The sequence below is a fragment of the Dromaius novaehollandiae genome, chromosome 2 (assembly GCF_036370855.1).
Source record: "Dromaius novaehollandiae isolate bDroNov1 chromosome 2, bDroNov1.hap1, whole genome shotgun sequence".
Classification (NCBI taxonomy): domain Eukaryota; kingdom Metazoa; phylum Chordata; class Aves; order Casuariiformes; family Dromaiidae; genus Dromaius; species Dromaius novaehollandiae.
Genome location: NC_088099.1, coordinates 24,413,146 through 24,440,004, shown reverse-complemented (window position 1 = coordinate 24,440,004; position 26,859 = coordinate 24,413,146). Strand labels below are relative to the sequence as shown.

Genomic DNA, 26,859 nt, shown 5'->3' with positions numbered 1-26,859 from the left:
GCAGTAACCCACCTAAAGGTGATTTAAGTAAAAATCATTTTACTGCATCCATTCAAATATTTGTGAGATCAATAACAAAAATATACTCAAAAGACTATTTATAACTCAATGTATTTTGACTAAGGTGCATAATAAAACCACAGCCCTCAATTTTTCTCAGCAGGGATATCATGATAGAAGGTATGCATCATATACAGAAATGAAATCAAATCCGAGAGGCTTAAAGTTTTTAGTCCAAAGCCAAAATTTTATTCGAACAAGTCCTACAGATAACAGTAATAACTTTAAAAATAACCTTTAAGAATGCATGCTTGCACTATGCATATACCTGACAGGTCTAGTGCACAAGATTATAGTTTAAAAGTATAAGACATTTCAAATGTCTGCCATAGTCATAACTGTTAGTTCCAAAATGCCAGTAACATCTCTTGTAACTTGTATAAACATACATACAGTTACAGAAGCAACAAGTCATCTTTCTATTTAATATTTTTGGTGCTTATTGACATCTAGCTGAATATCAATATAAATATTCCACCAAAAGCACCTGTATTAGATTGTAGTCATATTTCTATAGACCTAGATCAAATTAAATTTATAATAAGATAAGCATATGCTAAAAACCAAAAAATTCTCATATTTTGCCCACTTTGATAAGTACCAATGACACAGCAAAAGCTTCTACATAAACTGCACTGAAATGAAAAGCATGTTTATGTAGATAGCTGCTTTTACATTGCAGTTGTTTGGAACGTAAGTGAAACAGTCAAGCCCTAAAGCTTCTGCTTAGCTGAAGCCTAAAGCCTACATAGTTCCCATGAAATACTAGCATTGGCAGGACTGTACTAGCAGTTTCCAGACTGAAGCAGACATACATTAGGACCACAGGCAGAATTGATGCATGCCACTTGTATCTATGTAAACATGCCTTCAGTCCTTTCAGGTATGGACAGCCCAAATATGCCCACACACGCTTCTAAAAAAATTGAACACTGCTCTCCATACTCATTGCAAAAATTAGCATATTTGTTTATTATTTGATATGGAATTTTCCACAGAGGAAAAGGAAATCTGAATTTCTTTATAAGAATACTTTAGAAAATAGTTTTACATCTTATTATTTACTGAAGTTAAATGCTCATATCTGTGAAAATCTGAGAACTCAGAAATATATGAGATTTATTTTAAAGGTAAGCAATACATTCATCAGATTCTCAGACGTGAATCTCTCCAGAGAGTATTTGAAGAGTAAGTGCTCCAAATTATCTGAATTTCTAGCTCTCAACACAACCAGGAAGAAGAACTGTATGACTTAAATCATCAGCCCAATACTCCAGTAAATAGAGTGCTAGGAATAGCACATAATATCCTGAATAGGAAAAAACGGTCAATCGCTTTTTGCCATGGAGCTCTCTACTTGAACTCTCGAAGTCTTCACACACACTATGGCTACAGATACATTTATATATTAAACTTAAAACTGGTTCTATATAAAATAAGGAAAGAGCAACAGCTGATGTGGCAAATAAGCTGTCTCACAATACTATGGATCATCAGAATGGCTGCTCAAAGCACTAGTAGATTGGAGGTCTTGCTTAATCTAAGCACCATCTTTTATTGAACAAAATTGTGGTTATGCTGATACTGCTAATTTAACACAGATTAATAACAGTCATGCCCCTCAAAAAAATTACATACTACTTCTAGCAAAAGGTGCTGCAAAGTTTCTGTGTATAGCAAGCTATTTCTCCCTCAGCGATGACATCAGCTGTGAATAAGAGTATAATCAAAATCTGGAACCAGCGGATTTTAAAAGAGTCACGAAACGGAGTTTGGGCAGCTGTTCAAAGAACTTCTTCCACTTCATTTAGAAATAAAAATTCACAACATTAATTTGTACATCCTCTACCTGTACTTTCAAGTCAGAAGATTCTCAACTGTCAAGCAAGGCTGCTTTACACAGAGAGACGGAAATAGAAGTTATTTAAAGGGATGAGTCCAATCTAGGACAAAAAATGGTCATCTCTGCCCAACATCAAACAGTATTTAAGATATAGCCTATAGTGTTTCATACTATTACAATTTAATGATAGGTCAGTTTAAAGTTGATCCTTGTTCAGGTGGTATGTGTATAAAGGTATTGAATTGTTACTTTCATTAACAGTTGCAATCATAAATTGTGATGTCATTTATATACAGATCCTTTAAAATGCTGGATCTTTATTAGCAAATATATTAAAATCCAAAGGTTTCCTGCACAAACAATCACAGAAAAAAAAACCCTCAAGTACTAATCCCTTCTTTTCCATTAGTAAATAAATTATATAGAAGTAAATTGATCCTTAAGTTAAAAATAAATCACACTTCTACAATTTTAAACTACTATTTGATAGGCTTTCCCACATTAACTTAATTTCCTTCACTATGATGCATTTTCAAAAAATTATGAGTTAGAAAATGTGAAGGCAATCATTCTATAACACAACATACCCAATGAATAGAGAATTTGAGGTTTATTCTACTGAACAACATACATTGGAAAGTAAACATATTCAGAGATTTTTGTTTTTTTTTTTAAAAAAAGGTACAGATCAGAAAATAATTATTTCAAACTTATGAAAAATTTTGTGGGGTAAGCTTAGAAATATGTTTTTCTTCTGGGAACAGAAATGTCAGCTACATTTTACGCAGAAGAAAGAGTATTGCAAAAATCAATTTGACCTTTTTCTTCCCTACCTTAGCTCTAGAAGAACTGACATTCTCCATGTTCTCAATACTGCAGATGCAATTGTGAGAGACTTTTCGACAAGCTACTCGAATGTAGTCCCAGAAACTACGAGGGCTTTCATAGCCGAACCAGGTGATCTGACCTTAAATCAAAATACAAGATACGTGAAGATTCATGAAACCCCCTCCCTGCTTATTAGAAATAAGCATAAATAAAATGCTGCCCCATGTTTCCTTTGTGTTGTCTACACAGACAGGGCTCTCAATAGCAGGCCTACAAATTCCTACTGAAAACTGGCTGTGCAGGCATGAAAAGTGGCTTGCATTGCACAGCCCACCTTGATTTGCAAACAGTATGAAGACAGAAGTTTGGGGCTTTTGTGTAAATATGTGTATTTTTTTTTCTTGTTAATATGCTATACTAATAGTTCTTCACAGGATTTTTAAGTTACAATACAGTACACACTGTTGTGACTCAAAACTATGATGCAAGAAGCATTTCCATTATTTGTTTTAGGTAGTACCATGTATCCCATCAATACAGGTAAGTATAGATAATTTTATTCCTTTATAATTTCTTTGAAGGCCAGTCTTTGCTGTGGTAGTGTCATCGTTATTTTAAGAGCAGATTTGGAACCTTACAAAATGACCTCTCACTGAAGGAGACACTGACGCATGATCTAATGACTCTGGCAGAGTTTACTTTACCAGAATTTACTTTATTTAAACACAGGATGCTTCTTGGGAAGTTGACCAAATTACATTGAGTAAATCAACGTCTTTTCTGGAGTTTTAGTGAAAAACCTTGGATTTTTTTCCAGCTTGGAACGTATCGCAGTTTTCCTTACTAAAGGCAAAAGTACCTAGTGCTTGCAACTGCTCCCACAAAGTCGGTTTCAGCACAGAGGCAGCAGGTCAGCAGCACTTCTCAGGCTGACCAGCATACCTGCACCACCCAAAACTTTAAAAAGAGGAACTTTGCCCTCTGGTTATTGCCATTATAATGTACACGCAAAAGCTCTTTTCCCTGTAAAATGAGATCTTATTTTTAAGTTATTTAAGTCTTGACTTTTGCTTCTGAAGTTGTACTAATTTATCAGAAAGACTTTTATTCTTTTGCCATTAGAAAGCTCAGATTTTTAGGAAAAATATATTAGACTGATACTGAAAATCATACATACTGAAAATAAAATACTAAAATACAATGCCAAGGATATCTCCATCTAGTGCGACGTGCCTTAGCTCCAAGCATAGCCAGTGTAGTGTCACAGCTGAAGATCTGCCTCTATGGACCTAAAAAATTCAAGGTTATCATCCCCCTCACTTCCCTCAGGGTACCTGCTACTTCACTTTCTGGCCCATCTGTTTACTCTCCCACGTGAATTTATTCAGCAAATTCAAAGTTTGAGGAAAGACTTGTACAAAAACCACGAAGAAATTAATACGTATTATTTAATAACCCAAAGAAACAAGAGCTCCAGAGTTACTGTAGACACTTTCTCAGCTTTGAGGATCAAAAAATAGAAGCCTTTTACCATAATGTAACTGCTCTTACAAATCACTATTTTTGTTGAAATATGAAGCATCGTGGACAGCAACAAGAATTCAACAGCAGTTTAACAATACCAAAAAGCTACTGATATTTTTCATATTCTTAATTGTATCAGAAACATTTCTACCCTGGATTATACCTGGAAAATTAAATAGAGCGTAAGTGTGAAGATGACTTTGTGTCACCAGTTCCATTCCAAACTAATAAAGGCAAGCATATCATACAAAAACTTTTGTGGCTTTATCAAACTCTATCTTAAAGATAGAGTATTTTCTGCACAAAAGCTTAACAGGCAGCTTCACTCTGTAGTTTTCTGAAGCCAGTAATATGTGGCAAAGCAATTCCTTTAACCGATGAACATCTGAAAAGCACATGTGTAACTTAAAAGTACCTTTATAACAGAAATACATACCAGTACACAGAACTTATTTGGCTTACACTGATCAATGAAGCAAGCTGGCCATAATTACAATATGCTGTGATACAACAGTAGGTTTTAATCTTGCAGCAGCTCTCTGCAAGGGTACGGTGCCTTTCAGACTTCAGCATGAATCGTCTTCACTTGAAACTCACAGCAGGCTCCTGTCATGAACCAAGGACGTCCACACTCCACTATTTTCTCCTTATTGCTTTAAATCTTGCCCACACTCCAGTAGCTAACACCAGCTGAAGCAAAACCTTCCTTAACTATTCTACATAGAGAAAGATCGTGGGAAAGACTGTCAGAGAATAGAGGAGAGTGTATTTTAAAAACTATTAGATAAGATATTAAGCTGTATATTTCCTACAATTTGAAGCACTTTCAGTGTTTGAAAATCTGCTTAGCCCTCCATTTAATGTACACAGCCATAGGACGTCACAAGGAATGAAAAAGCTAAAATTATAGCTAGATTTTAAGGGGTCACGATTAACTTAAAACTTATCTTTTAGTATACAACTTGTGCTGTCAATGATCTGAAGGAAAGAGGGAGTTTCCTGGAAGATCCAAGCAACAAAGAGTATGTGATCTTTGCAATCAAGTTTATATATCATCAGAAGATACAGAAGCTTACAGCTATTCCAACAGAAATGGCATTATTGTTTTTGTCAGTCCATCAAAAATGTTAGGTAAATAGTAAGTTTAATATCAAATACTGTTCAAATGAATGCAACTTTGTTGCATAAAATCAAAAAGTAAATAGAAACAATATTTCACTACATTTTTCAATACTGTTATGCACCTATTCTTATCAGCCTATTTCTGTTCCAGTCTGACAACTAGATATAGACATCTGCAACACTATTTTTCAGATCTTTTTTCACGCCCAAGAAACTCTGCTCAAATAAGACATTGAAACAATTTGATTCCTACTCATTCACAGGCCAATTTCCTATCTAGAAAACAAAGTTCTGTAGCTGCAAAGCAGTAACTGCTAGGCTGCTGTAAGGAACAGGCAGGTTTCTTCCAAAGTTTTCAGTACCAAAATTTTGTGCACAGCAAATATAGTCCATTCTGCAAAAAATAAGTTTTAATATAATTTGTTAATAATATAATAGGATGATATTTCTTTGAGGAATTTCTATGGTACTTACTCTTTATTTGGGGCCTGCAGAATGAGTCATTAAAAAATAATAATAAAATGAGACAATAGCTCATAAACCCAGTCTTCCAAGACAGTTATAAATTAGTTTAAGATTTTTTCCCCACAGAGGAGAAAGGAGAATGAGCCTAACCACAAATTACACAAGAGCCCTACTATTTCTTTTCAGCCAAAACCAGTAATAGGGTCAATACAGCTCTAGAAATATTGAATCTAGTAACAAAAGCTATTCAGCTTAGAATGGTACTTTGACACAACACTATGACAGCAAAAAAAAAAAAAAAAAAGAAAAAAAGAAAAATAAAAAGGGCCACAGCAAGTATATACTTGGACCTGGCCTTTTTCATGACAGTAGTGCCTTCAGCTCTTACTTTCTTGTCCTCCCTTTTTTATCCCCACTACATCTCCATCACTTCAACTCTTTTATCCAGCCGACTTGCCTCAGGCTGAGCAGCATTACAAGCTGCATCTTATTCACTTAAAAAAAAACCCTTCTCCTATGACCTGTACCTACAAATGCAGTTTCTCTTCTGCAGATATAATGCATATCCTTTTTTCTCTGTAACCATTGTTTATGCTTTTAAAACATTACTAGACTCAGGGGTTTTTCATTAACGTAAATGTTATTAGTAGTCATTTCTTAAGAAGAAAGAGGTTCCATGAAATAAGAGGCAACAATGTGCATTTTTCTTAAATAAATAAATAAATAAAATGAAAATGAAAATGTACAGCCAGAGATAAGATGTGCAGTGCAGATACCATTTCAAAAGTAAATTATTAAATTTAATAATTCATCTTACTATGAAGACAATAGTGCAAGGACTGAACAGAATTTTATTTACCAGTGACATCACTAGTATGGCCATTACTATTTCTGCCACTGGATTACTGATGACCCATAAAACTAGAGCACTTTGGAGAAAGGGGAGAGAAGAATTATTACATTTATCTTCCTACTCAAGCAGCACTGACCACAGTACTACTCACACTAGTACTCACAGTAAGTTCACTTACTTACTCAGTGACTTCCTACTCACAGTATGTTTTGTAAAAGGAAAAAGAAAAGGAAAAAAAAGACAAATGTCTCAGTCACTAGCAAATTAGGAATAACATACATGAAAGATGGACAGAGATGAGCAGCTTGCACAGACAACTCTAGCAGAAGCTTTTGACATACTTACAGTACTTTTTAAATGTACTTACAGGAAAAAAGGCACACAGTTATTTAAGCATCAAAATAGCACAGTATAGCATACTCTTATGTCATTATGGTGGTAAATGCAATTAAGTGTACAAATGACAAGTACACTCACAGTAAGCATGACATGCAAAAATTACAAAAATCATAAGCAAGGTGCACTATATGATATTACTGGTCACAGAGTTTAATCTATATACCAAAATTATTTCGAAGCATGCATACTAGTTATCAGTTTGGATATAAACACGTTTTCCTGTAGAAGATATTACAATAAAAAACAAAGTCAACAAATACATACACATGACAATAGTTTTCAAAAATACGTTTGAGGTGATGGCCATAAAAACCTACAATAGCTATTAATGTCATCCATTGCTAGTTAATTAAAACTAACCTAAAGTGATAGACTGAGGCATGTAATTAAATTTCCAGGTGGAAAATCATACAACATTATGATGCAGTAAAGACAATATATGCACCACTTAAGTGGCTTCAGATTTTGAATCAGCTAAGATACGACTGTGATCAAATCCCAAATACTGTTGCTGAACAATTTTTTGATGCTCCTACCACATCTGCACCAACTATATTTACTCAGATGATTGGATTAAAACAAACAAACAAACACACACACTCTTATGGGTAGCATACCTGAAAAATCTGTGGCCAGCAGCCAAAACAAGGAGATGCCAAGACAGCTACAAGATATGGCTTAATCAAAACAGTACACAAATGTTAAGACAAGAACAAATTCCAAACAACTACCTGGGAAAAAAATGATTCTCCTAAAACTACCTTGCTTTAAAGATTCTTAAACATGCAGACTTTTGTAGAAATTTGTAAAATCCTCATTCAGGGCTATAGCTCCTATTTGGTCCAGAGACCTTCAAACAGGTTTTCTTTCTATCCAGACAAAAAAACCCAACTATTTTGCCCTCCATTATAAAGCCATGCAAACTTTTATTCCTGAGCAGAAATAAATGAGTAATTAGTCAGTTTTCTTCTTTCCCTTGCTCCTTTTCTTCTGCCTCTTCAAAATCCTCAATTGTCTAGTCCAGCAGTGTCAGGTCTTGTCAGCAGGCATGCCAAATAGCTTATTTTAAGGGCAGGAAAGGCCACATGCCCTTGCCATGAAATATCTTCCTCAGGATATTTCATCTGTTCTGTGTTCACAGAAAAAGCCAGCACTTCCAGGCAGTGCTGAGTTTACTGCACATACATTACACAGTACAGGGATAAGTATCTCTCCACTTTCTACACTGGCAGGCAAGGGCTTGCAATCCTTGCAAAACAACTAATAGAACTTACCTAAATTCTCCTAAAAACAGGCTGTGAGCCAGACTGTGGCCTACTCCTGACTGACATTTTTGTCATGAGCATATGCCTAACTGTAAGGTAGTAGAGACGTGACCAACTTTTCAGCCAGCGCATACCATGTTATCTTTTACAGAGCTATTTGGGTGCTATATATATGCAGTCTTCTGAACAGATACCTGCATTCAAGCAGCACACAGAGATCTCTGTCGTGTGAACTGACATATTTACATCAACCTTATTTTATTACTAAACAGACACCCACATCTAAGATGTTCTTGAGAAAAGAGCAGTTGGGTTGAGGAAAGAGTGTGCCTGCGTGAAAAGCCATTAGTTTTCTGCCTCTTTGACTTCCTGTCTGGCTCACTGCAGGATCAGGTGAGGACCAATGCCAATACCAAGGAAAGGATGGGAGCGTGAAGTCAGTGTGAAAGAGGCCAAAATGATTTTTACAGTGAAAGGTACCAGTAAGACTAGCTTGCCTGAAATATAAAATGTTTAGCTAAACACAAAGCGAGAACTGAAAAAAATGCTCTGTAGCAAATAGCACTGAAGCTTAAGAAAAATCGTACAGATTTTCAACACACAACTGGAAAAGGCCCCGAGGAATCTGAAACAGCCTTCCTTTGATAATAGGTTAGATTAGGCGACTTTTCAGAAGTGCTTTCCAACCTATATTCTTCAGTGATTCTTAAAAGAACAAAAAAACCCACGAGGATTTTGTTTCATGACACTTGCGCTACTTGGAGTGGGCTACATCAGATCAGCTACCTACTAAAAATCATATTGCTAAAGCCGGCATTTTTAACAGAACAGCCAAGAGGATGAGGCTTGGGGCACTATTATTTCAGAATTCTTAATTGTAACCGTTTCAGGAAAAAGCACAAAATTCTAATCCCAGCAGTTAACCAACTTTTTCCCCGTAAAATGACTATTCTTCCCTTTTTGTGTTTTGTCTAGACCCTACCTGAGCACAAAACCAGTAAGCAGCAACAGCTGCTACATTCCATCAAGACTGTTTAGCTCCTTCCTCAAAGAAACCATCTTAAATATCAAATGAGATAATTGTCTGAAAAGTTTTCTACTAGAAATAAACTGAATCCTTTACAATGCAAATTGAATCCCATATTTAAATCCTCCTTCCTCTCTCCCTGTACTTCTAATGGAAGTTAGAGATTTTAAGAATTGTTATTCACCATGGCCTTAAGAAAGTAAAGGTCTATATACTCAAACTCTCAAACCTGAACAATCTGTATAACACTTTACTGCCACAGGATTGTGATAGCATAAATGGCTCCATTGTATCAAAGTTGCTATCACAGACAAAAATATCACGTACGTTCTGCCTGCACTGAAATATTTTACATCACACATTGCAATCACTAGTCTGCTTTTAGCACACTCCCACCCACACAAAAAGTATGCATTCAAAGTGTATTAGTTATTTCCATCAATAAGATGCAATTTCTTTCAAGCCCTGTGTTGCATAATACATATCCTCCTAAAATCTGAATGGTCACAGGACATTTATTGTCTCAATTTCTCTTTCAAGTTCTTAAAGAATAAAATAATCACTCACAGCAATCTAGCTTATTACCAAAAATTCCCCATTTGCAATACAATGCAAAAGTTACTGCCTTTTTCAGTATTTTTATTTAACTCTGTAAAGTTAGAAAATCATACTGGTAATTACAAGGAGCGACTGAAACAACAATTTATTTGAAATAATTTTCATTCGCAAATTCTATTTGTCTCTAACACATTTGCTAGACTTCCACTGTGGTATCTGTACTAATATTAAGGAGCACTTGTCTCCTAAAACGATTAACTTCACTTCCTGGACTACATGAAAAAAATATTAAAAATAAAAATCTTGGCCCAAGATAAATAGCGCAGTTTGTTTAAATATCTAAAGATAAAAGGGAAAAATTGAGGAAAAACATATGGTACAAAATCCTTTCATAACCAAAAGGAAGGTGAAGGTCAAAGTTGGCATCCTCTACCTCCTGTCCTGAATAATTGGCTGTGAAACAAAAGAAGGTGGGGCAAAAAAAATAAACATAGTTCCTAATGTTTTTTGCTCAAACATCACTAAAGCTGGAGAGGGAGGGGGGAACAGAACAACTTCTCAGCAGTGTCAAGTTGCTAAGTACCCATAATCACTCCAATAATCTTTGTCACAATGTGACAAACACTATGTTCCTACCCCACTGTGTAAATTTTTTTCTTTCTGTGACAGCATGACAGCAGGTAGTAATTGTGCTACTCAAATGTCAGCCTACACACAATATCCTTCATAAAGCTTAGTTATGAATATTGAAAAGCGAAAGTATGAAAAGGAGTGGATTGTCACATTACATATCTATAGTTAGATGACTGTGATGTCCTTCATAACCCCCAAATAACTTCAGAAACTGTATACAGAAGAGAGGAACAAGGAGACGCTTCCAAAGTCCTTTGCTAGTGACTGCTACTGCTAAGGCACTTGCTGTTCTTTCAGCAAAGCAGCTTCCTCTAGGACAATCGGAAAATCCAACAGACATTTTCTTGAATTAGAACAACATCTGACTCTGATACAAGAGGAGAATCAACTGACCTTTCTTAAAAGTAATTTAATCCAGATCCATTACATTCCAACAGCAAAAACCAGCTTAGCCATGGGGGGCAGGGGAATGAAAGAACCTAAACACAAAGCCCCTGGAAAAGAATGCACCAAAAGCAGGGAAGGGAGGGAAGAAAGGAGAGCAACGCCAGAGATATGCTATCTATATCTTCTGCTAATGTAAAAAAACACTATGGCTGTCTTGCAGACCCAGATTAGAATAGAGCTTTACCATAAAGCAGAAAAGCAGAGGGAGCTCAGCACCATGGCAACATCCACTGGCTTAACTACTAGCCTAGAACGATTCCAACAAGAACATAGGAAATGTGTCTGACAAAAACTCTCTCCTCGATTTCTTTTCCACAGTAGCCCAGACAACAACCATGAACGCAACAGCAAAGGGACAAACTGGAACTGTTATGGAAATGCTTTCCAAGAAAGCCAACGCTTTCTTTCACATCAAGGGGTTTCCACAGCCATACGCTAATGCCGTAAGAGTAAATTCTCATGGCAAAAACATCACCAGTAACATAGTTTTTTAATATACCTTTCAGTCGGTGACTCAGAATCTGTTCCAGAATGGCTGCAAAATTATTAAATTCAGGGGAAGAATCATCTATAGTCTCAAAGCAGGAACGGTCAATCAGAGTCTTCACTGAAAACCTAGAACAAAAGAACAGGACGATCATAAATTTTATAGATAGTTATTGGTCATCTATATTGAGACAGTACCCGGTACAAAACAAACAACAAAAAACGTAGAGCCACCTTTCATAGTCAGTCATTTCACGATTTCACAGTCAGTCAGAACAATGTAAACTCATACCACATTAAGAAACAGCCTGGAAATACAAACAATACTGCTGGTCTTAGGCATAAAACCTTTAGAACAAAACCCAAAAGTTTTCCTACTTTCTAAGTAAAAGTGAGCCAATTATTCTCCTCTCCTCTAAACTGGTTTAATAAAGTTGGAAAAAAGCCACACAAAGGCATTCAACAGCATTTTTTCTTCATAATCCTAAACATCATGATTTTTGCTTGATCTTTCCCTCAAAATTCCTTTTATTCCCCAAATCCATGCCCAAGAATCTGAAGTGTAAACTTTAACGTATCATGGGAACACTGTAATTTCATCCTAATGCCAGAATAACCCAAACATATTATAAAACTGTAAATTTTTATCCACTATTAACTCTGCACATTAACTTGCACAGGCTGATTTTCCTGTAAATGGGCTTAATCCCTTTTCAGCATCATAGTACTTCACTGTTAAGCCAGAAAAAAACTATTAATTTGAGTGATTTAACTTTTGAAATTGGAAAGGCTGAATCAAGACACTGTCTCAAAAGCAGATAATCTGTTACCAGGCAATTACCCAATCTTAGCTGTGTTTAGTTACACCTGCACTTACCCATCTTTATCCTAACAGAATGTAATTTAAACCACAAGAAACATGACAAATACAGATTTTTCTCTTCCGTTTTCCGTTTTATCATAATCAATTTTAATTATCCTTTCTGCTCTCTTCAATTTTCAGTTTCAAGGCAAGTTTCACATGCTCTCAGCTTCAAAAGTAACACTTTTTTGAGTTACTTGCTGGGCTTCGTGCAACAACCCTTAGTTGTGTTACTGCAGCCCAACCAGAGCCCAAGGCCACAGTTTCACAACACCAGGGCTTCAACAATATCCGCTTCGGAAGTTCCCACCCCGCCTGCTCATCGCAGACCCTATGTCAGGGCACGCTGCTCCCTCCGTCGTGCCAGTACAGCTATTTAAGGGGCCCACTGTGAATTGGTCTAGATTTATAGCACTTGAGAGGAGGAGGCAGGGAGTGATTCTGAAGGATGGATATATCCATAATAAATACGGTTCACAGCAAGCCAACTCAAACAGTCCTATGGCACAGCTGAAGCAGCAACACAGGCAGGAATAAGACTCTTCAAACCAGCAGTACTATTGCTCTGTACTGTAAAAGTAACTTCACGGCATCTCTAGTGGAGCCACTTCAGCCTCCTCATGCTCATTTACTAAATGAAACTATCCTAAATTATGCTCAGACTGAACAGATGGAAATATATATATATTTCTATTTCTTTTTCAGTTATGTTATACCAAGTAAACTTCTTAATAAAGACTCTCCATCCTACCTTTCCTGCAAGCTCCTATCATTGTTGTAGTGTTTCTGGGAGGGCAGGGATTGGGGAGTGGGGGGGAAGCTGCTTCTGCAATGTGAAGTTATGACTCAGTTTTTAACTCCTTCACAATTTTTATCATTTTTGAGTAAGTGAGAGACAAGCATGCCCACCATTAAACCTGCACCTAGTCACCAGCACTGCTAGTGACCGCTCTAATGGCAGAAACGAATTGTTTCTTCAAAGCTATGCCACACTTGTGGAATTATCTACAAAAAACCTCTTAATTTTGGAAATCAAATGCACATAACAATGCCTTGACCAAATCAGTACTAACTGTAACAAGAAGGCTCCTCCTACACTACACAGAAGTGAAAAACAGGAGATGCAGCACACCATTCCTTTAGGGGTATGTGAGCTGGCAATGTAGATAGCAACATCATCTTAAAACTCAGAGACCCGGTCGTCACATAATCCATAAACTGCAAAACAAAGCACTGCATAATATGTAGCTATGTCTTTTTTTCCTTTGTTCAGTGTTCTATTTAAAAGCTGACTAGTTAATATTGTATGGTATACATATTCAGAAATGAGGATATATTCAAAAGAGGAGAGAACTTAGGAGCAATTCACATACTTGTCTAAAATAACGGGTAAGTAACATTTTTTATTTTAAAACATTTGGCAACTCAGTAGAAGAAAAAAAAATACTGTATATAGTTTTTAAAGAGATGAGTTACCACAACTTTTAAATACTTGGGGTGCATTTAGAAAGGACAATCTAACATCCCATCATCTTTAATGGCGCTCTTCTTAATTGCTCATAATACTGCCACCATGCTCTCTACACTTCTAAAACAAAACCCGAACAACCTTTATAGTTACGAGATTTCACTTCTGTCAAGTTTGACTAAAATTAGCTTTTAGGAGAACAAATGACAAACAGTGCAAATATGTACACTTTATTTCCATACAACAGGAAGATAACCCTATCAGTCAAAACTTTACTGACTGGAAACATTTTCTGAGAGACTTTAAAAACAATTCTTACAGACTGAAAGTCAAGAAGGCAAACATCAAGTCTAAAGTACCACCATATAAGTGGTATTAAGAAACAATGTCCAGGTAGATAAGATACAGTATTAGAAGTTCATGACAAACTGCTTTCTTTTTTCCATTTGTTGTTCCCAACTTCATATTCCCTCCATGGGCTACTACTGCAGCATTGCACTCTGAGCAAGAGTCTACTCACATTGCAGAGGTTGACACAGAAATTGCAGCAAAAGGGCTTAAGAAACAAAAGTGGCTTTAAGCAAACTTCTGATCTTCTACGATGAGCTTTTCCGTAGACTGTAGCAGTATTGGAATAATTTAGCCCCAATAACTATTGCTCAGAATCATTTCTTTTATCCAACCAGTTCCCATGTCTCACTGCAACATTTTTTTTTGCATACAGTAACTGCAGCTAGAGCAAAAAGATATCCAAACAACAGTGTTTCTAAACAACCACTGTGACCTTTGATGTTTTCAGCTCCTTACGTATTCTTCCCTGTCACGAACACAGTCTTGTTTGTGCCAAAAAACAACTGTAGAAGCAGCAGCAATTCTCCAACTTTAAGAAGAGTTTCTGAACTGTTATTCAAGTGAGAAGAAAACATTCTTGAATAAGAAAGATTTACAGCAAACTTTTTTGGGTAGGTTCTTAACTCCAAGACAAACTCAAACCTTTATGGATCTACAAGCTAGATCCTTAATTCCAAATACATACGGCTCTCTTTAAGACTTATTAAACACGAATGAGCTTCTAATCAAGCAGGAAATAGGCAAAAAATACAACTGCTACAGGTATTTGTTATTTTCCGTTGTTATATTCTGCTCCTCTCGGTTTTCAAATGACTGGAAGCATCTTTTCAAATAAATTTGAAAAGATTAGTTTGCAATTTGAGAACCTATGTAAAACATGTCATTTTAAAAAAGGTAAACTATCAATGTAGAATAACCCCAAAGACAATAAACTGATATTCCTTGTACTGTAGAACATAGCTTGGATGTAAAATCTGACAGTTCAGTTAAGTATCGATGTTATCGTGATGCAACAGCTCTTAGGCATATTAGGGGAAAAAAAAGGTTTTAATGTATTTCCTGCCAGTAGTTCAGTTTGGTGTTAACATTCTGTATTTAAGCTAAGAACCTCATTTCCAAGGCCTGCCTGTTCTTTTTGGGTGGTTCTGTATCCATATGGATCTTTGACCTATGAATCTTTAAAAACAAAAACAATCTCAAAATCTCAGCACTATTTACTGGAAAATGGAAGGCATCAAAGCTTAAAAAAAAGGGGGGGGGGGGTTAGAACACGTATTTTGGTTAATACTTGTTCAAAAAAGCCTCCTAAAAATTACTGCAATTTAAATCACTGCTGTGCAGTTCCACAAACACAACCAGCTATTTTCACACGCAATTAGTTTATGGAAGTTATCATTACCTCCCGTACCTACGTTGCCACTCAACATTTTTAGTAGGAACAAACTGTTCCTTCCGTATATAAGAAAGTATCCGTATGGTCTGAACAAGAGGTTAGATATCATTACCATAGGAAAAGACTGAAAAATCCAAATTCTGGTTTAACTATTGAATAAAACTCTGCTAAACTGAAGCTTCGGAAAAATAGTTCATTAAATTATTCGAGACTCTTAACAGATGGTAATTCAGAAGAATGTCTTCCTTGTAATCTCTCACCTCCACCAGGTAGCAAGCTGTATTGGCCAAATTTAATCGAGTCAATTCAATGGAGGTTTTTCTTTTTTTAAAACCAGATTTATTTCTTATTGTCATAGAATTTTGATTGGAATGGACTAGTACCTTAGTAGTTTTGATACTTATCTGGATATTTCCTAACAGAACATTTTTCAATAACAGAAAATATGTAATAAGTACAGAAAGGCACACAAATATCTTAAATATTTTTATGAAGAATAAAAATATAAATAAATGTATGCAAACCATAATAACACAAACCCTTCTTTCTTCTCATCCCCCTTTCAAAATTTTAAGGTCTATTCAGAAACTATCAATTTCAGGTTTTGTGAAAATATAGCAAAATTAAATTGTTTTATTGAAAATAATTATGCCATTTTTGAGTGGTTCCTGTAGTAGTCCTTCTTACATACTTTTGACCGAATTCATTCAGCTTCCTAAGCTACTTTACCTATGTAACAACACCATTTTAACTGCAAGGACAAGTATATGAAATACACAGACTGAAAAAGCAAAATTTAACAGCATAGAGTACAAAATAGTTCCTCGTAAATGAGGCAGAATGAACCAGCAAGCTCTGCTGAATGCAGGATAATCCTTTAAAAAGAACTGTTCATAGTCTGGTACAATTGTGGTATTACTCGATAAAACCGCTGTTTTCTCAAGACTGCAGACTGGCAACATCAGTATCTCTGTGGCAACAGCAAAGTAGAACTGACAAAACTGAACACTTATTTCTCCTATTTATCCTGCTTCAGCAAGTTTGAAAAAAAATATTATTATTTTTGTGTGTTGTTGTTGCATCCCCCTTTCACAGGTAGTAACTGACATAAGCGTAATACCCTGGGAAAGGCAGAATAGTGCAAATGCCACTCTGAAATCGAGATACTAGGACTTAAAGGAGTACTGAAATAGATTCCTTTCAGCACCGGATGATATATTCGGTTTGTAAAACCCATTAAACGGTGTACAATAAAAGTAAGAGAAAGAACTACATGGGGTCCTAAACTGTTTTTAAAAATACTGCTGCAGCATTAATCAGTGAGGATACAGTATTACCTAATAGTTGTCTCGCTCTATTATAAAAATTTGTACAAATTAAAATAATGTCATAGTTCACATGAGCCTGTTGATGAGATTCTCCAGATAATATCCAAATTAGTTTATTCAATAACATTTCGATTTAGCAATTGAAACAGATGCAGTAATGGAATCCCTGCCTTCAGCCTATGTGTGTACTTAAAAGTTTGCTATGACGTAATAGGTCAGCACCGCATATGTGGAAATGCTGCATGAAATCCGGCAGCGACGGCAGCAGAAAGGCTTACGTGGAAAACCATAGGAAGCATTATTAAGCTTATATAAGCTCGGTATTAAGACACTAAAAAGAAATTTAATATACTCGATCTCGTCTACACTGCAGATCTCCTGATGGAGATTTTGGAGACAAAACCATCCCCGGAGCAGCCCCCCCCCAGACCGCTCTCGCAGCACCGCTGTTTGGTAGCAACACAGCCACTTCTCCAGCAGCTTTCAGTTTCACTCTGCGTCCGATATATTCAGTGTAAAATTTAAAACTGGACGCGTGTTAATTTAACAAAAGCCGATGCTACACGAAGACGGGTTGCGTTAGGATAAAAAGAAGAAATCTCAGTTCATCATTTCGGAGTTGGAGCCTGCCTCGCCTGCCTTCCGCTGCGACTACCACGGCTGGGTGCCGCCGGCCGGACCACACCGCCCCGCTCCCCCGCTGCCATTTCGCGGCGCCTTCCCGGCCCCCGCGCAGAGCCCCGCGCAGGCACCGCCGGCCGCGGAGCTGAGTCAGGACGGCGGCTGCCCTCTTGCGCCGCTCGCTGCGCCCAGAGGTCCCGGCCTCCCCCGCGGCGGGCGCCCCGCGGCGGCGCTGCCCGCCCGCGCTCCCGCCCGGCGGGCGCCGCGATCACCCGCGCGGGGGAGGAGGAACGAGGCCGCGGGAGGGGGGCGAGGGGAACGGTGCCCGCGGCCAGGGGAGGAGGGCGAAGAAAAGGCACGGCCGGAGGGCAGGGCCCGGCGTTCACCTGCAGACCGTGATCAAGTTCCGCCTCTCCACCGCGGCGTTGCGCGACGGGACGCTCTTCCTGCGGGCGGACACGTTGAGCCCCCCTAAGCCGAGGGACGCCATCTCCGCTGGGGGCAGGTGGAGCCGCAGGGGCTGGCGCGGAGCCTTTGTTCCCAGCCTCCCGGTCTCGGAGATGCTGCGCCCGCCGCCGCGCGCGGAGGAGGCGGCCCCCGCGCGCCCCCCGCCGCCCGCTCCGCGCAGGAGGAGAGCCCCGAGGCACGCAGCGGGCCGGGCGAGCAGGCGCCGGGGTCCCCGCGGCGGGGGCGGCTTGGGTCCCCGCGGCGGGGGCGGCTTGGGCCCCCCCGCTGGCGGCAGCCGGGCAGCCACCGCTCCTCGGAATCACAGCGCCGCAGAGCGCCGGCGCCGCCAGCCAATCACCGGGCGGGCGGGGCGCGGCGCGGCGCCGCTAACGGTCGGCGCTTCAAAGGGGGGCGCGCGGCTAACGGAAAGCCCTGGGAGCCGGGCGCGGCGGGCGCGGCGCCGGCACCTGTGGCGAAGGGTGGTGGCGGCGGCTGCCGCCGGGCCTGTCCCAGTGGGCCGAGGAAGGGGGATCGCTTCGCGAGCTGAGGAGGTGCGAGCCGCGGGGGGAGGGTGTCTGTGGAAGGCTTTCTGCGCTTCGGTTTTGCTAAGCGTCTTCTTGCCTTTCCTCCGTCCACCTCTTGCGTCCTCTCGCTCAGTGCCTGTCTGTGAAATACAGGATCCCCGAGTGAGTCCTCTGGCTCCCTTAAGGTTCTTGGGGTCTGTGAAGTTGTGAACGTCTTTTAAGTGTTATCTCTTCTCAGTGAGCTGCCTGTCCAGGGTGTGGGAGCTTTTGCAGTTGTCTGCTGTGGTGGTGTCAGCCTTTGACTTAACTTCTTTAAGCTGTTGGACGTTGCTTTGTGGCATGTATGACCTGTAAAGGCTGTCTTTGTAAGAATATGTAGATGAAATAATAATAGACTTTGTGACCAAAGCACAGGCATTTGTCCCTACAAAACCAAAAATGTCTGAATATGCTTAGAAGAGTTCTGGAGATGGCTTTGTTTGTGAGTTGAGTTGTATAAGATAAACAGAAAGAGTTGAAGCTCAAGTCACTGAAAGTCTGGATGATACAGCATTTCTGAAGAAAGTCTAAAAATAGGTTGTGTTTTCTGGGGCATGAAGGAGAGGACTTGGCTGGATAGTCACTTAGAGATGTGAGCTGTATGGATTAATTTGTTTTTCTGTTTAACTACCTTTCTGCTTAAGAAAATAACTGTATTTGTACACAGTAAGGATGGAGGGTGATATATAAATCATAGCACAGCTTCTTGTTCTACTGAGATAAACTTACAGCATTACCTAAATGTGTCTGTTAGAGACTAAGCCAGCCCTTCATTCCTGTTCATCAAATATAACTTAAAAAATCCACTTATTGAGATGCAAATTCCCACTGAACTATGCTTTCTTCAGAGAATATCATGTGCAGATAAGAAGCTTTTTTTCAGAGATGCTATCAAACTGAGAGTTGTGTCTAGCTATTGACTGTGGCAGGAACTTGAAGTAGAGCCACGTGTAGGCGACTCTTCATATGTAGTAACTTACAAATGTCTCTTTCATTGAAAGTTATTTCAGAAATTGTTTAAAAAGCTGTTACCATTTATCTAAAACTTCCAGTTTAATCAAGAAAGGATCTTCATAAACTTGATATATGATTTCCTGTACTCTCACCCCACTCAACACCTACCTAAACTAGTTTGGACTAGTTTTTGTTCAGCTCTATTTAAAATGGTAGGTAAACTGTTCTTCCTTTCTCAAGGTAATACTTTGTGTTTCCTTGGGTGGGTTTTTCTCCACAAACACATTATGATTCAAATTCACTGATGTAGTTCATAATTCTGTTTCTTGCCTGTCTCCCTCCCTTCCCCAGAAACAGCATAAAAGTAGTGGGGTATAGGGGGGAACCTGGAGGAGGATATGCTTTCTCTTCTTTGAAAGTAGGGAGTAGGAAAATTTTTCTTTTTTTCTTTTTTCTTTTTTTTTTTTTTTTTAAGATTAAATGGGTCTGCTAGAGCAAGTTTGAAACAAGTTACTGTTCTTTACTCCTTCAATTTAAAACAATTAAAGGAAAATGATGAATGCCTTACTTGTTGGTCTGTTCTGTTTTTCTCTCCAGAAATGAAGAGCCAGCCTTCAGGTCTCTTTTTGCTTCTCAGCATCCTTGCTGAGGCCTGCTGTCTCTGTAACTTCTGTTAGAAGGTTCACTTGGTTTATGCAGTCTGCTGAAGTTCAGGCTAAGGCTAAAACTTTAAGATTTTCTCCCTGCAGATGAGGGAATTGCAAGGGCTGATGTTACTGAACTTACAAGAAAACAGACATACTGGATGTTGACCAATAGTTTAAGAAAAAGCAGGAAATCTCTTCCTCATATATCAAAACCGAGTGTCCTTTCCCTTTTCTCCCTTTGCTGCCTCTTCAGAAACTGCAACTTTTGACTTTCATACTTGAAACAGATTTTAGTTGAATCATGCTTGTCTGTGGGATGACACCCTTGAAGAAGGGTGGAAGTGAAGTGGATGACAACTTGTGTGGTGGTGTTTGTGTGTGGTTTTTCTTGGTCCACCCCACAACTCTTCTGTGCTGATTTTATGCTCCTCACCCCTTTCCCATAAAAAGAAGGGGAGGATCTTGCCTGCTACCAACAGTCTATCTTATTTTTAAGATTAGAATCTTATTTTTAAGATTAGAACTTGTTCTAGTTTTGCCAGGCATCTTTCCTGCTTATTCTGTGTTCATTGTCCTTATTTTGCAGATTTTATTACTTGTAGATGTCTTTCTGTATCCCATTTGGTCAGCTGTATTGCAAGTCTCTGTCCAAATGTAGTTCTGTATTGTTTATATACCCAGCTGTGTTACAAAATGCTTTTATACTATTTCTAGTTTTGCTGTTTTAGTGTGCTTATGTCAGGGTTCAAAACAAGCAAATATTAATTATATCCTGCTTAGTGTATGCCTACTTGCAGGAGGGCTTTTGCCTTGGCTGTGATTCCCCTTGGAGATGGGATGGCTGGAGGCTAGCTGCTGCTACAGAGCAATAAGGAAGAATGTCATCCTGCTCTAGTCTTGCCTCATGATTTCATTGCAAAATCCATGGTCTCTTGCAGTTGTACAGCTCCCACATCTTTTGTCATTCATGACAATACATACCACAAGCTGTAACTAAAAGACAACCAGTTAATATGCAGATAAGGATTAATGTTTGTAACAGCACATGCAATTCTTGTACCTGTACTTGTCCATCCTCTAAAAATACTATGGCACAGTGAGGCACAATTAAGGTTTCTGTGTCCTTTCCTGACACTCTTTAGCTTCTTATTGTATTTGCTGTGATTCCTTAATGTATGTGTTGTAATAATCCCAAATTAGCTCCAGGTTGATGTTTTTCCAGGTGTTAGAATTCTGATTGAACTGTAGTTGATATGACGTGTGAATATTGCAAATGTTTACCCTAACTTAATTATATGAGAAATGCTAAATGACTCTTAAACGGGGAGCTCAGCTTTCTGGCAATTTCTTCCAAAATAGGTATAGAGAAATAACAATATATATCAATTCCTGGTATCATAGGTCCTAGAATCATAAAATGCTGACTGGCTCCACATACAAGTAGTCACTGTTATTACAGGAGGAATATCCTGATGCTATTAGAAGGGTACTCCAGACTGTATTCCAGTAGGACAGGCCCCAATGGTTACAAGTAGCATAGAAGCTTGGGTGTATTAGTGATGGTGTATTAACAGATTTGGAAAGGCCCTGTAAGAAACAGGGCCATCTACAGTGACTCATAGATCACTTCAGGCAGTAGCAATGTGAGTTGTGCGTATGCTGTTCTACAGTCATCCCTGTTCCTCCTGTAAATATTCTGGCCCTGATTTTTTCCTAAAATCATGGTTCCATTCCATTTCAATGGTTGCAACTTGGATCATCCTACACACTGACTTTCCCATAATTTGTGTGTTGGTGATTATTGCTCAGAGAATCTACTATGCTACAAGTAGTTTACATGACCAACAGTTGTGTCCAAGTACAAGCTGAAAACAATGCTAATACCACTTCCCAATTCCACTACTTCTCCATCTATAAAACTAGATATTTTTGCTACTTCTGTGCACATTTTGATTCCCATTGGACGTTGTTAAAGCTTGGGTAGATAAAGTTCTACTTTTTTATGGTTTTTGAATGTTATATATGATATGCCCCAGTTTTGATAACTTGCTAGTCAAAGCTTCTATATCAATAGTCTAACTCCTGTTCCCTCTAAAATGGTATCCCCAAACCCTTTTGTGTGATTTCTTTCTTTCTTTTTTTTTTTTTTTTTTTTTTTTTTGTTTGCTTGTGCTGTGGTGCATGTGGGTTTTTTGTTGTTTTTTGTCAAGTAAGCTGAACAAATTACCCAAGTTAATTTCATATCCTGCTTGATCTACCCGTAACCTACTCCCTTAAAAGCAATGACATACAATATAATCTTATGTTGTTAAGAGGTATCATGGAACACAGGCACTACTATTGATCCTTCACAGTTGTCTCCCATGATTTTCTGAAGTAGTGGAGGCATGTATCTAACATTTTTGTGCTGTTCAATACAAAAGGTTTCCACTGCCAGTAGATACAGCGGCTATTAGCAGCAAAAGCAATGCTGATTGCTGATTCTCTGTAACATATTCAAGTATTCACAGTTTTGAAGCTGATGTAATTAATTATATATGGTTATTAATAAAATTGTACAAGGTATACTCAAAGCCTAACAATCCATTAATGCTGCTTTTAATAGCCTTTCCAATGATGATGATTCTGGTGAGATCTCACATACACTTTACTTGCTATTAATTTTTAATAACAGCATGTATAACATAACATTCTTCCTTTTGGTTACCTTATTTACCTTTCCATTATTTTCATGGAAATTGGAACTACTTAGGCATTTTTCCATTATGGAGTTTTACTTGGTATGCCTATCGTCCTGCTTTATTTGTAATAGGAGCTGGTCAATCCTATTTACAGCCTATTAGGTTGTATTTGTATGGAAAATATGCTGTATTTGCCATTCTGCAGAGGAATTGTTTGTTCCTATTTGTTTATCCATGCATGGAACAGCACTTCCCAGGTGAGTTGCTATAGCAACGTTAATCTCTTTCGATCTGGTTAGGGTCTGTATCCAGTCTTGAGTCAAGACATCAGGCAGTTGTGTGTTGTGCCCTCCCAGCACCCCAACTCTAAATTATGTGAACTGATGAGCAGCTTTTGTGAGTCACTAAAATGACAGATAATGTGGTATCACAAACTTTTTTGTAATTGTTCACTATTTTGCATAATACTATTTTTATATTCCAATTGGTTCATTCAACTTGCCTTGAATTTTGGGAGTTCCCAGCCATGCAGAACCTTTGTTTTATCCCCAGACCTCCACATAATTTCTTCATGATTTGCCCTGCAAAATGTGTCCCTTGATCCAAATCAGTTTCTTGACTTCATTTGGAAAAGACCATGTTGAACACCTGCATTATTATGGTAGATTTTTTTGCTGTAGCTTTCTTTACTGAAACTGCTTTAATGTGTCTTGTAAATAAATGGATCTGGTACTAGAAACAATACTTTATCCCCCTTTGCATGGTAGGTAATGGTCCAGTGCAGTCTGTTTGTATGCTAGCCTGTGTTCCTTGAGTTCTGTTTTTATTTATTGTCTCCTAATGGGAGCATTTACCATAGCACAAATTAAGCAGTTGTGTACTATTTTCATGTTAGGCCAACCAGCCACTCTTGCTTTCAAGCAACCCCTAGATGATCTGGTTCATTGGCATATTGAAACAAAATTGCTTGGAGTGGATACAATGCTATCCATCTACAAATGTTTCTGTTATCTGGCCATACCACTGTCCCAGGGCCCTTTGCTATGCTTTACCCATTTACTATCTTCTATGGTAATCACCTCTAGTTATTTTACAACATGGAAATGAGAAAATATAGATCTTTGATATGTTGCTTTGTACTATTTCCCTTATTTTGTTTTCAAAATGGGAGCTTCTTCAAATTTGAAGTCTACTGGGACTATCACAACCTTGGCAGGGCATCTGCTTGACTGTTCCAGTATGCTGCTGCTTCAGTACTGTATTTTCTTCTGGTGTGCTTTTACATGACCTACTTTTTTTGTCACCTGCATTTTTAGCTATGTTTAGGATTTCCTTCTGTTATGATTGGTAGGCTACTGGATTTCCATCCTGTCCTTGCAGGTCACATTTATTCCAAGTTGGTAGCCAAATAGTTAAAACTTGGCATGTGCAGTCCGAAACTACACACAAATCCAGATCACTTCCTTCAGGTTCCTCTTTTAACAGTCAGCAGAGCATGTAGCTCTGCTTGTGCAGAGTGAATGCGGGTAATTTCCTGCAGCTCCTTTTTATAGTTTGCACTGGTTGCAGCATATCCAGTACAGGACTTTCCATCTTTTCCATAAAAACTGGACCCATCTGTGAACCACACTGAATATCCTGTGGCACAGAAGTCAGCAACGCAGCTGTTATAACATTTGGCAGGTAAGAGGCTCATAAACAGGTAAAGGGCACTCGTATTCCTTTGTGGTGGCTAACAAGCCACATAAGGCTGGTGATAAGATCTTGTCTTCTACAGAAATTCCATCACTTATAAAAGCCAATGTCCATCTAGCTAACCTAGGACTTGATACATACACAGCTTGTACTTTTTCACTGATTATGTACATCAGTGGAGTATGTATGATCTGTACTACTGCAGAGCAGCCTCTGAGTTACTCCATATGCTCAGGTTCCTATACCAATGCTAAACATTTCACATGGAGTAGAGTTCTGTTGCACTGAACTTAAGATTCTCAGAGCAAAAGCTCTAGCCTGCTTCTTGTTTCTCTTTTCTTGAAAAAGCATAGTGCTGAGGTCTAGATCAGTAGTGGCCAGGTGAATGTGAAACAGCTTACAAGAATCTGGATATGCCATGGCCAGGGTGTGACCTAGGGAAGTTTTAATTTTACCACAACTTCTTTCTGTTCTTTCCATTCCTGCAAGTGAGATTTCTTCACTAACTTAATTGGTGATTTACTGATTTCTGCAAATGTGGGGATAGTATCACAAAAACTGAAGTGATTCCAAAAGTGAATGCAACTCAGTTACTCCTGTAGTGGTGGGGAGTCTCGTAATTAATTCTACCCTTCAATGGCCCCAATGTTGTTCTTCCTGACCTAATATCATTCCTAAATATTTTACTTCAGATTATAGAAACTGAGTTTTATCACAATTCATTTTCAAACCTGTGTTTTGAATAACGCTGATTACTTGTTGGTGTATTTCTGTATTTTCACTTCAGTTTTTCCGTGTACCAGCAGATCATCTATGTATGATATGACATAGCACATTCTTGGTGGTAATTTCACCCCCATTTGATACATGAGTGACAGATGGCAGGAGCATAATGAAAGTCTTGAGGTACTTGAATAAAGCAATATTGCTTTCCCTCATAGGTAAATGCACATTTTTAGCAGCTCTGCTCTGCTAGTGGAATTGCAAATAAAGCACTGGCTAAGTCAATAACGAAAAACCACTGTGGTGATCTGCTTAGTACTACTAGAATTTCAGGCATTTTAACATCATAGACAACATGAGTCGTGGCTGCCTTATTTAAACATTAAAAAATCTACTGTTACACTTTTTTAAAAATCTGCTTTTAGCACTGGACAAAATGGAGAATTAAATTCCAGTAAGCTGTTGGCAGTGAGTTGGAGTCCTTCCTCTGCTTTTTGTGGATGTTTATATTGTTTTGGGGAAGGTGGATCTGGACCTTCAATTAATACACAGCCTTCTATTTTTCCACCTTTTGACTTTCAGGCATGCTAAATTTGAGGAAATTCTTATTCTCTACAGTTCTTATTTCCTCCGGATTCTTAATGACAAAGCATCAATGACTTGCAGGAATCACTCCACCCTCACCTCCCACTGGTCAGCTCCAGTTCCACAAACAGCCATAGCAAAACCTACAGCTAATCCATTTTGTTTCAGCGAGGGTGTGCCAGTAATACCCCGCTGTTTACAAAAGCGGATCTTCCCACTCCCACTCAGAAGGGACTTTTGTACTCTTGAACTGAGGAGCTATTTAACAGAATAGGTAGCAGTTTTAACACAGGTGCCTGTTACATGCACAAGAAACAACATTTATAATTTTTCCACTTAACTAGTTCCGTCTGGAACTCAGGATTATTGGAGAGTGTTTATTGACACTATTGTATTTATTAACATTACAGAATTGATGATATTTAATATTTTTTCTTTTCCCCTGACCACCCAGCACTAACGTGATCCACCATTCCTATGGGTTATGTTGTAATATTGCCACTACCTCTCAGAGCAGCTAGGAGGCAGAATCTTCCTAGTGTTTGTGAAGAAGAGATGATGCCTGTGGGTCTCCTCACAGAGATGAGATGGACCTGTTATGTTCTGTAGTTTTTGTTCCTCCTCGTCTTTCTTCTTTAGCTTGATCAAACAAGAGAACTCATGGATTCTATTGCAGTTTTTTTCATATCTTTGCCTCTTCCCCCCTCCCCGCCCCTCAAGTTTTACCATGTTATTTTCCTGCAGTCCCATTGGTGTTCTCTAAAGGAAGTTTTTAATTATGTTCTCCAAGGTCTCTTAAAGTTACTGCTACCACTTCTTTTTTACACAGAAAGCCAAACCTGGACTAAGGATTGTTTTCTCTCTTCTGTTCCTTTTGATCAGGCTGTAGGTCTTTTAGTACCATATTTCTGAAGATTACAGTATGTACAGGTTTTCAGTCATACCCACAGGACTAAGCTTTCCTTGCATTTCTTCTTTCCTTCCTTACCCTGCCCATTTGCAGTTCCTTCCATTGTATCTCTGCTGGATTC

General features: G+C 38.5%; 1 protein-coding gene across 2 annotated transcripts in view; it reads right to left on the bottom strand.

Annotated features, from left to right (window-relative positions):
* Positions 1-18,151, bottom strand: part of RUNDC3B (RUN domain containing 3B) — a 55,127-nt gene extending 36,976 nt beyond the window's left edge. The window contains exons 1-3 of one of the 2 annotated variants that reach the window (XM_026098735.2): positions 17,920-18,151; positions 11,524-11,639; positions 2,737-2,870 (exon numbers count right to left, since the gene is read on the bottom strand). In XM_026098735.2, the coding sequence (XP_025954520.1) occupies positions 2,737-2,870; positions 11,524-11,639; positions 17,920-18,023 (354 nt within the window). In that variant the 5' untranslated portion in view covers positions 18,024-18,151. The remainder of the gene's footprint in view (positions 1-2,736; positions 2,871-11,523; positions 11,640-17,919) is intronic. The other variant, XM_026098734.2, reaches the window with a different exon arrangement.
* Between the last annotated feature and the right edge of the window lie 8,708 nt (positions 18,152-26,859).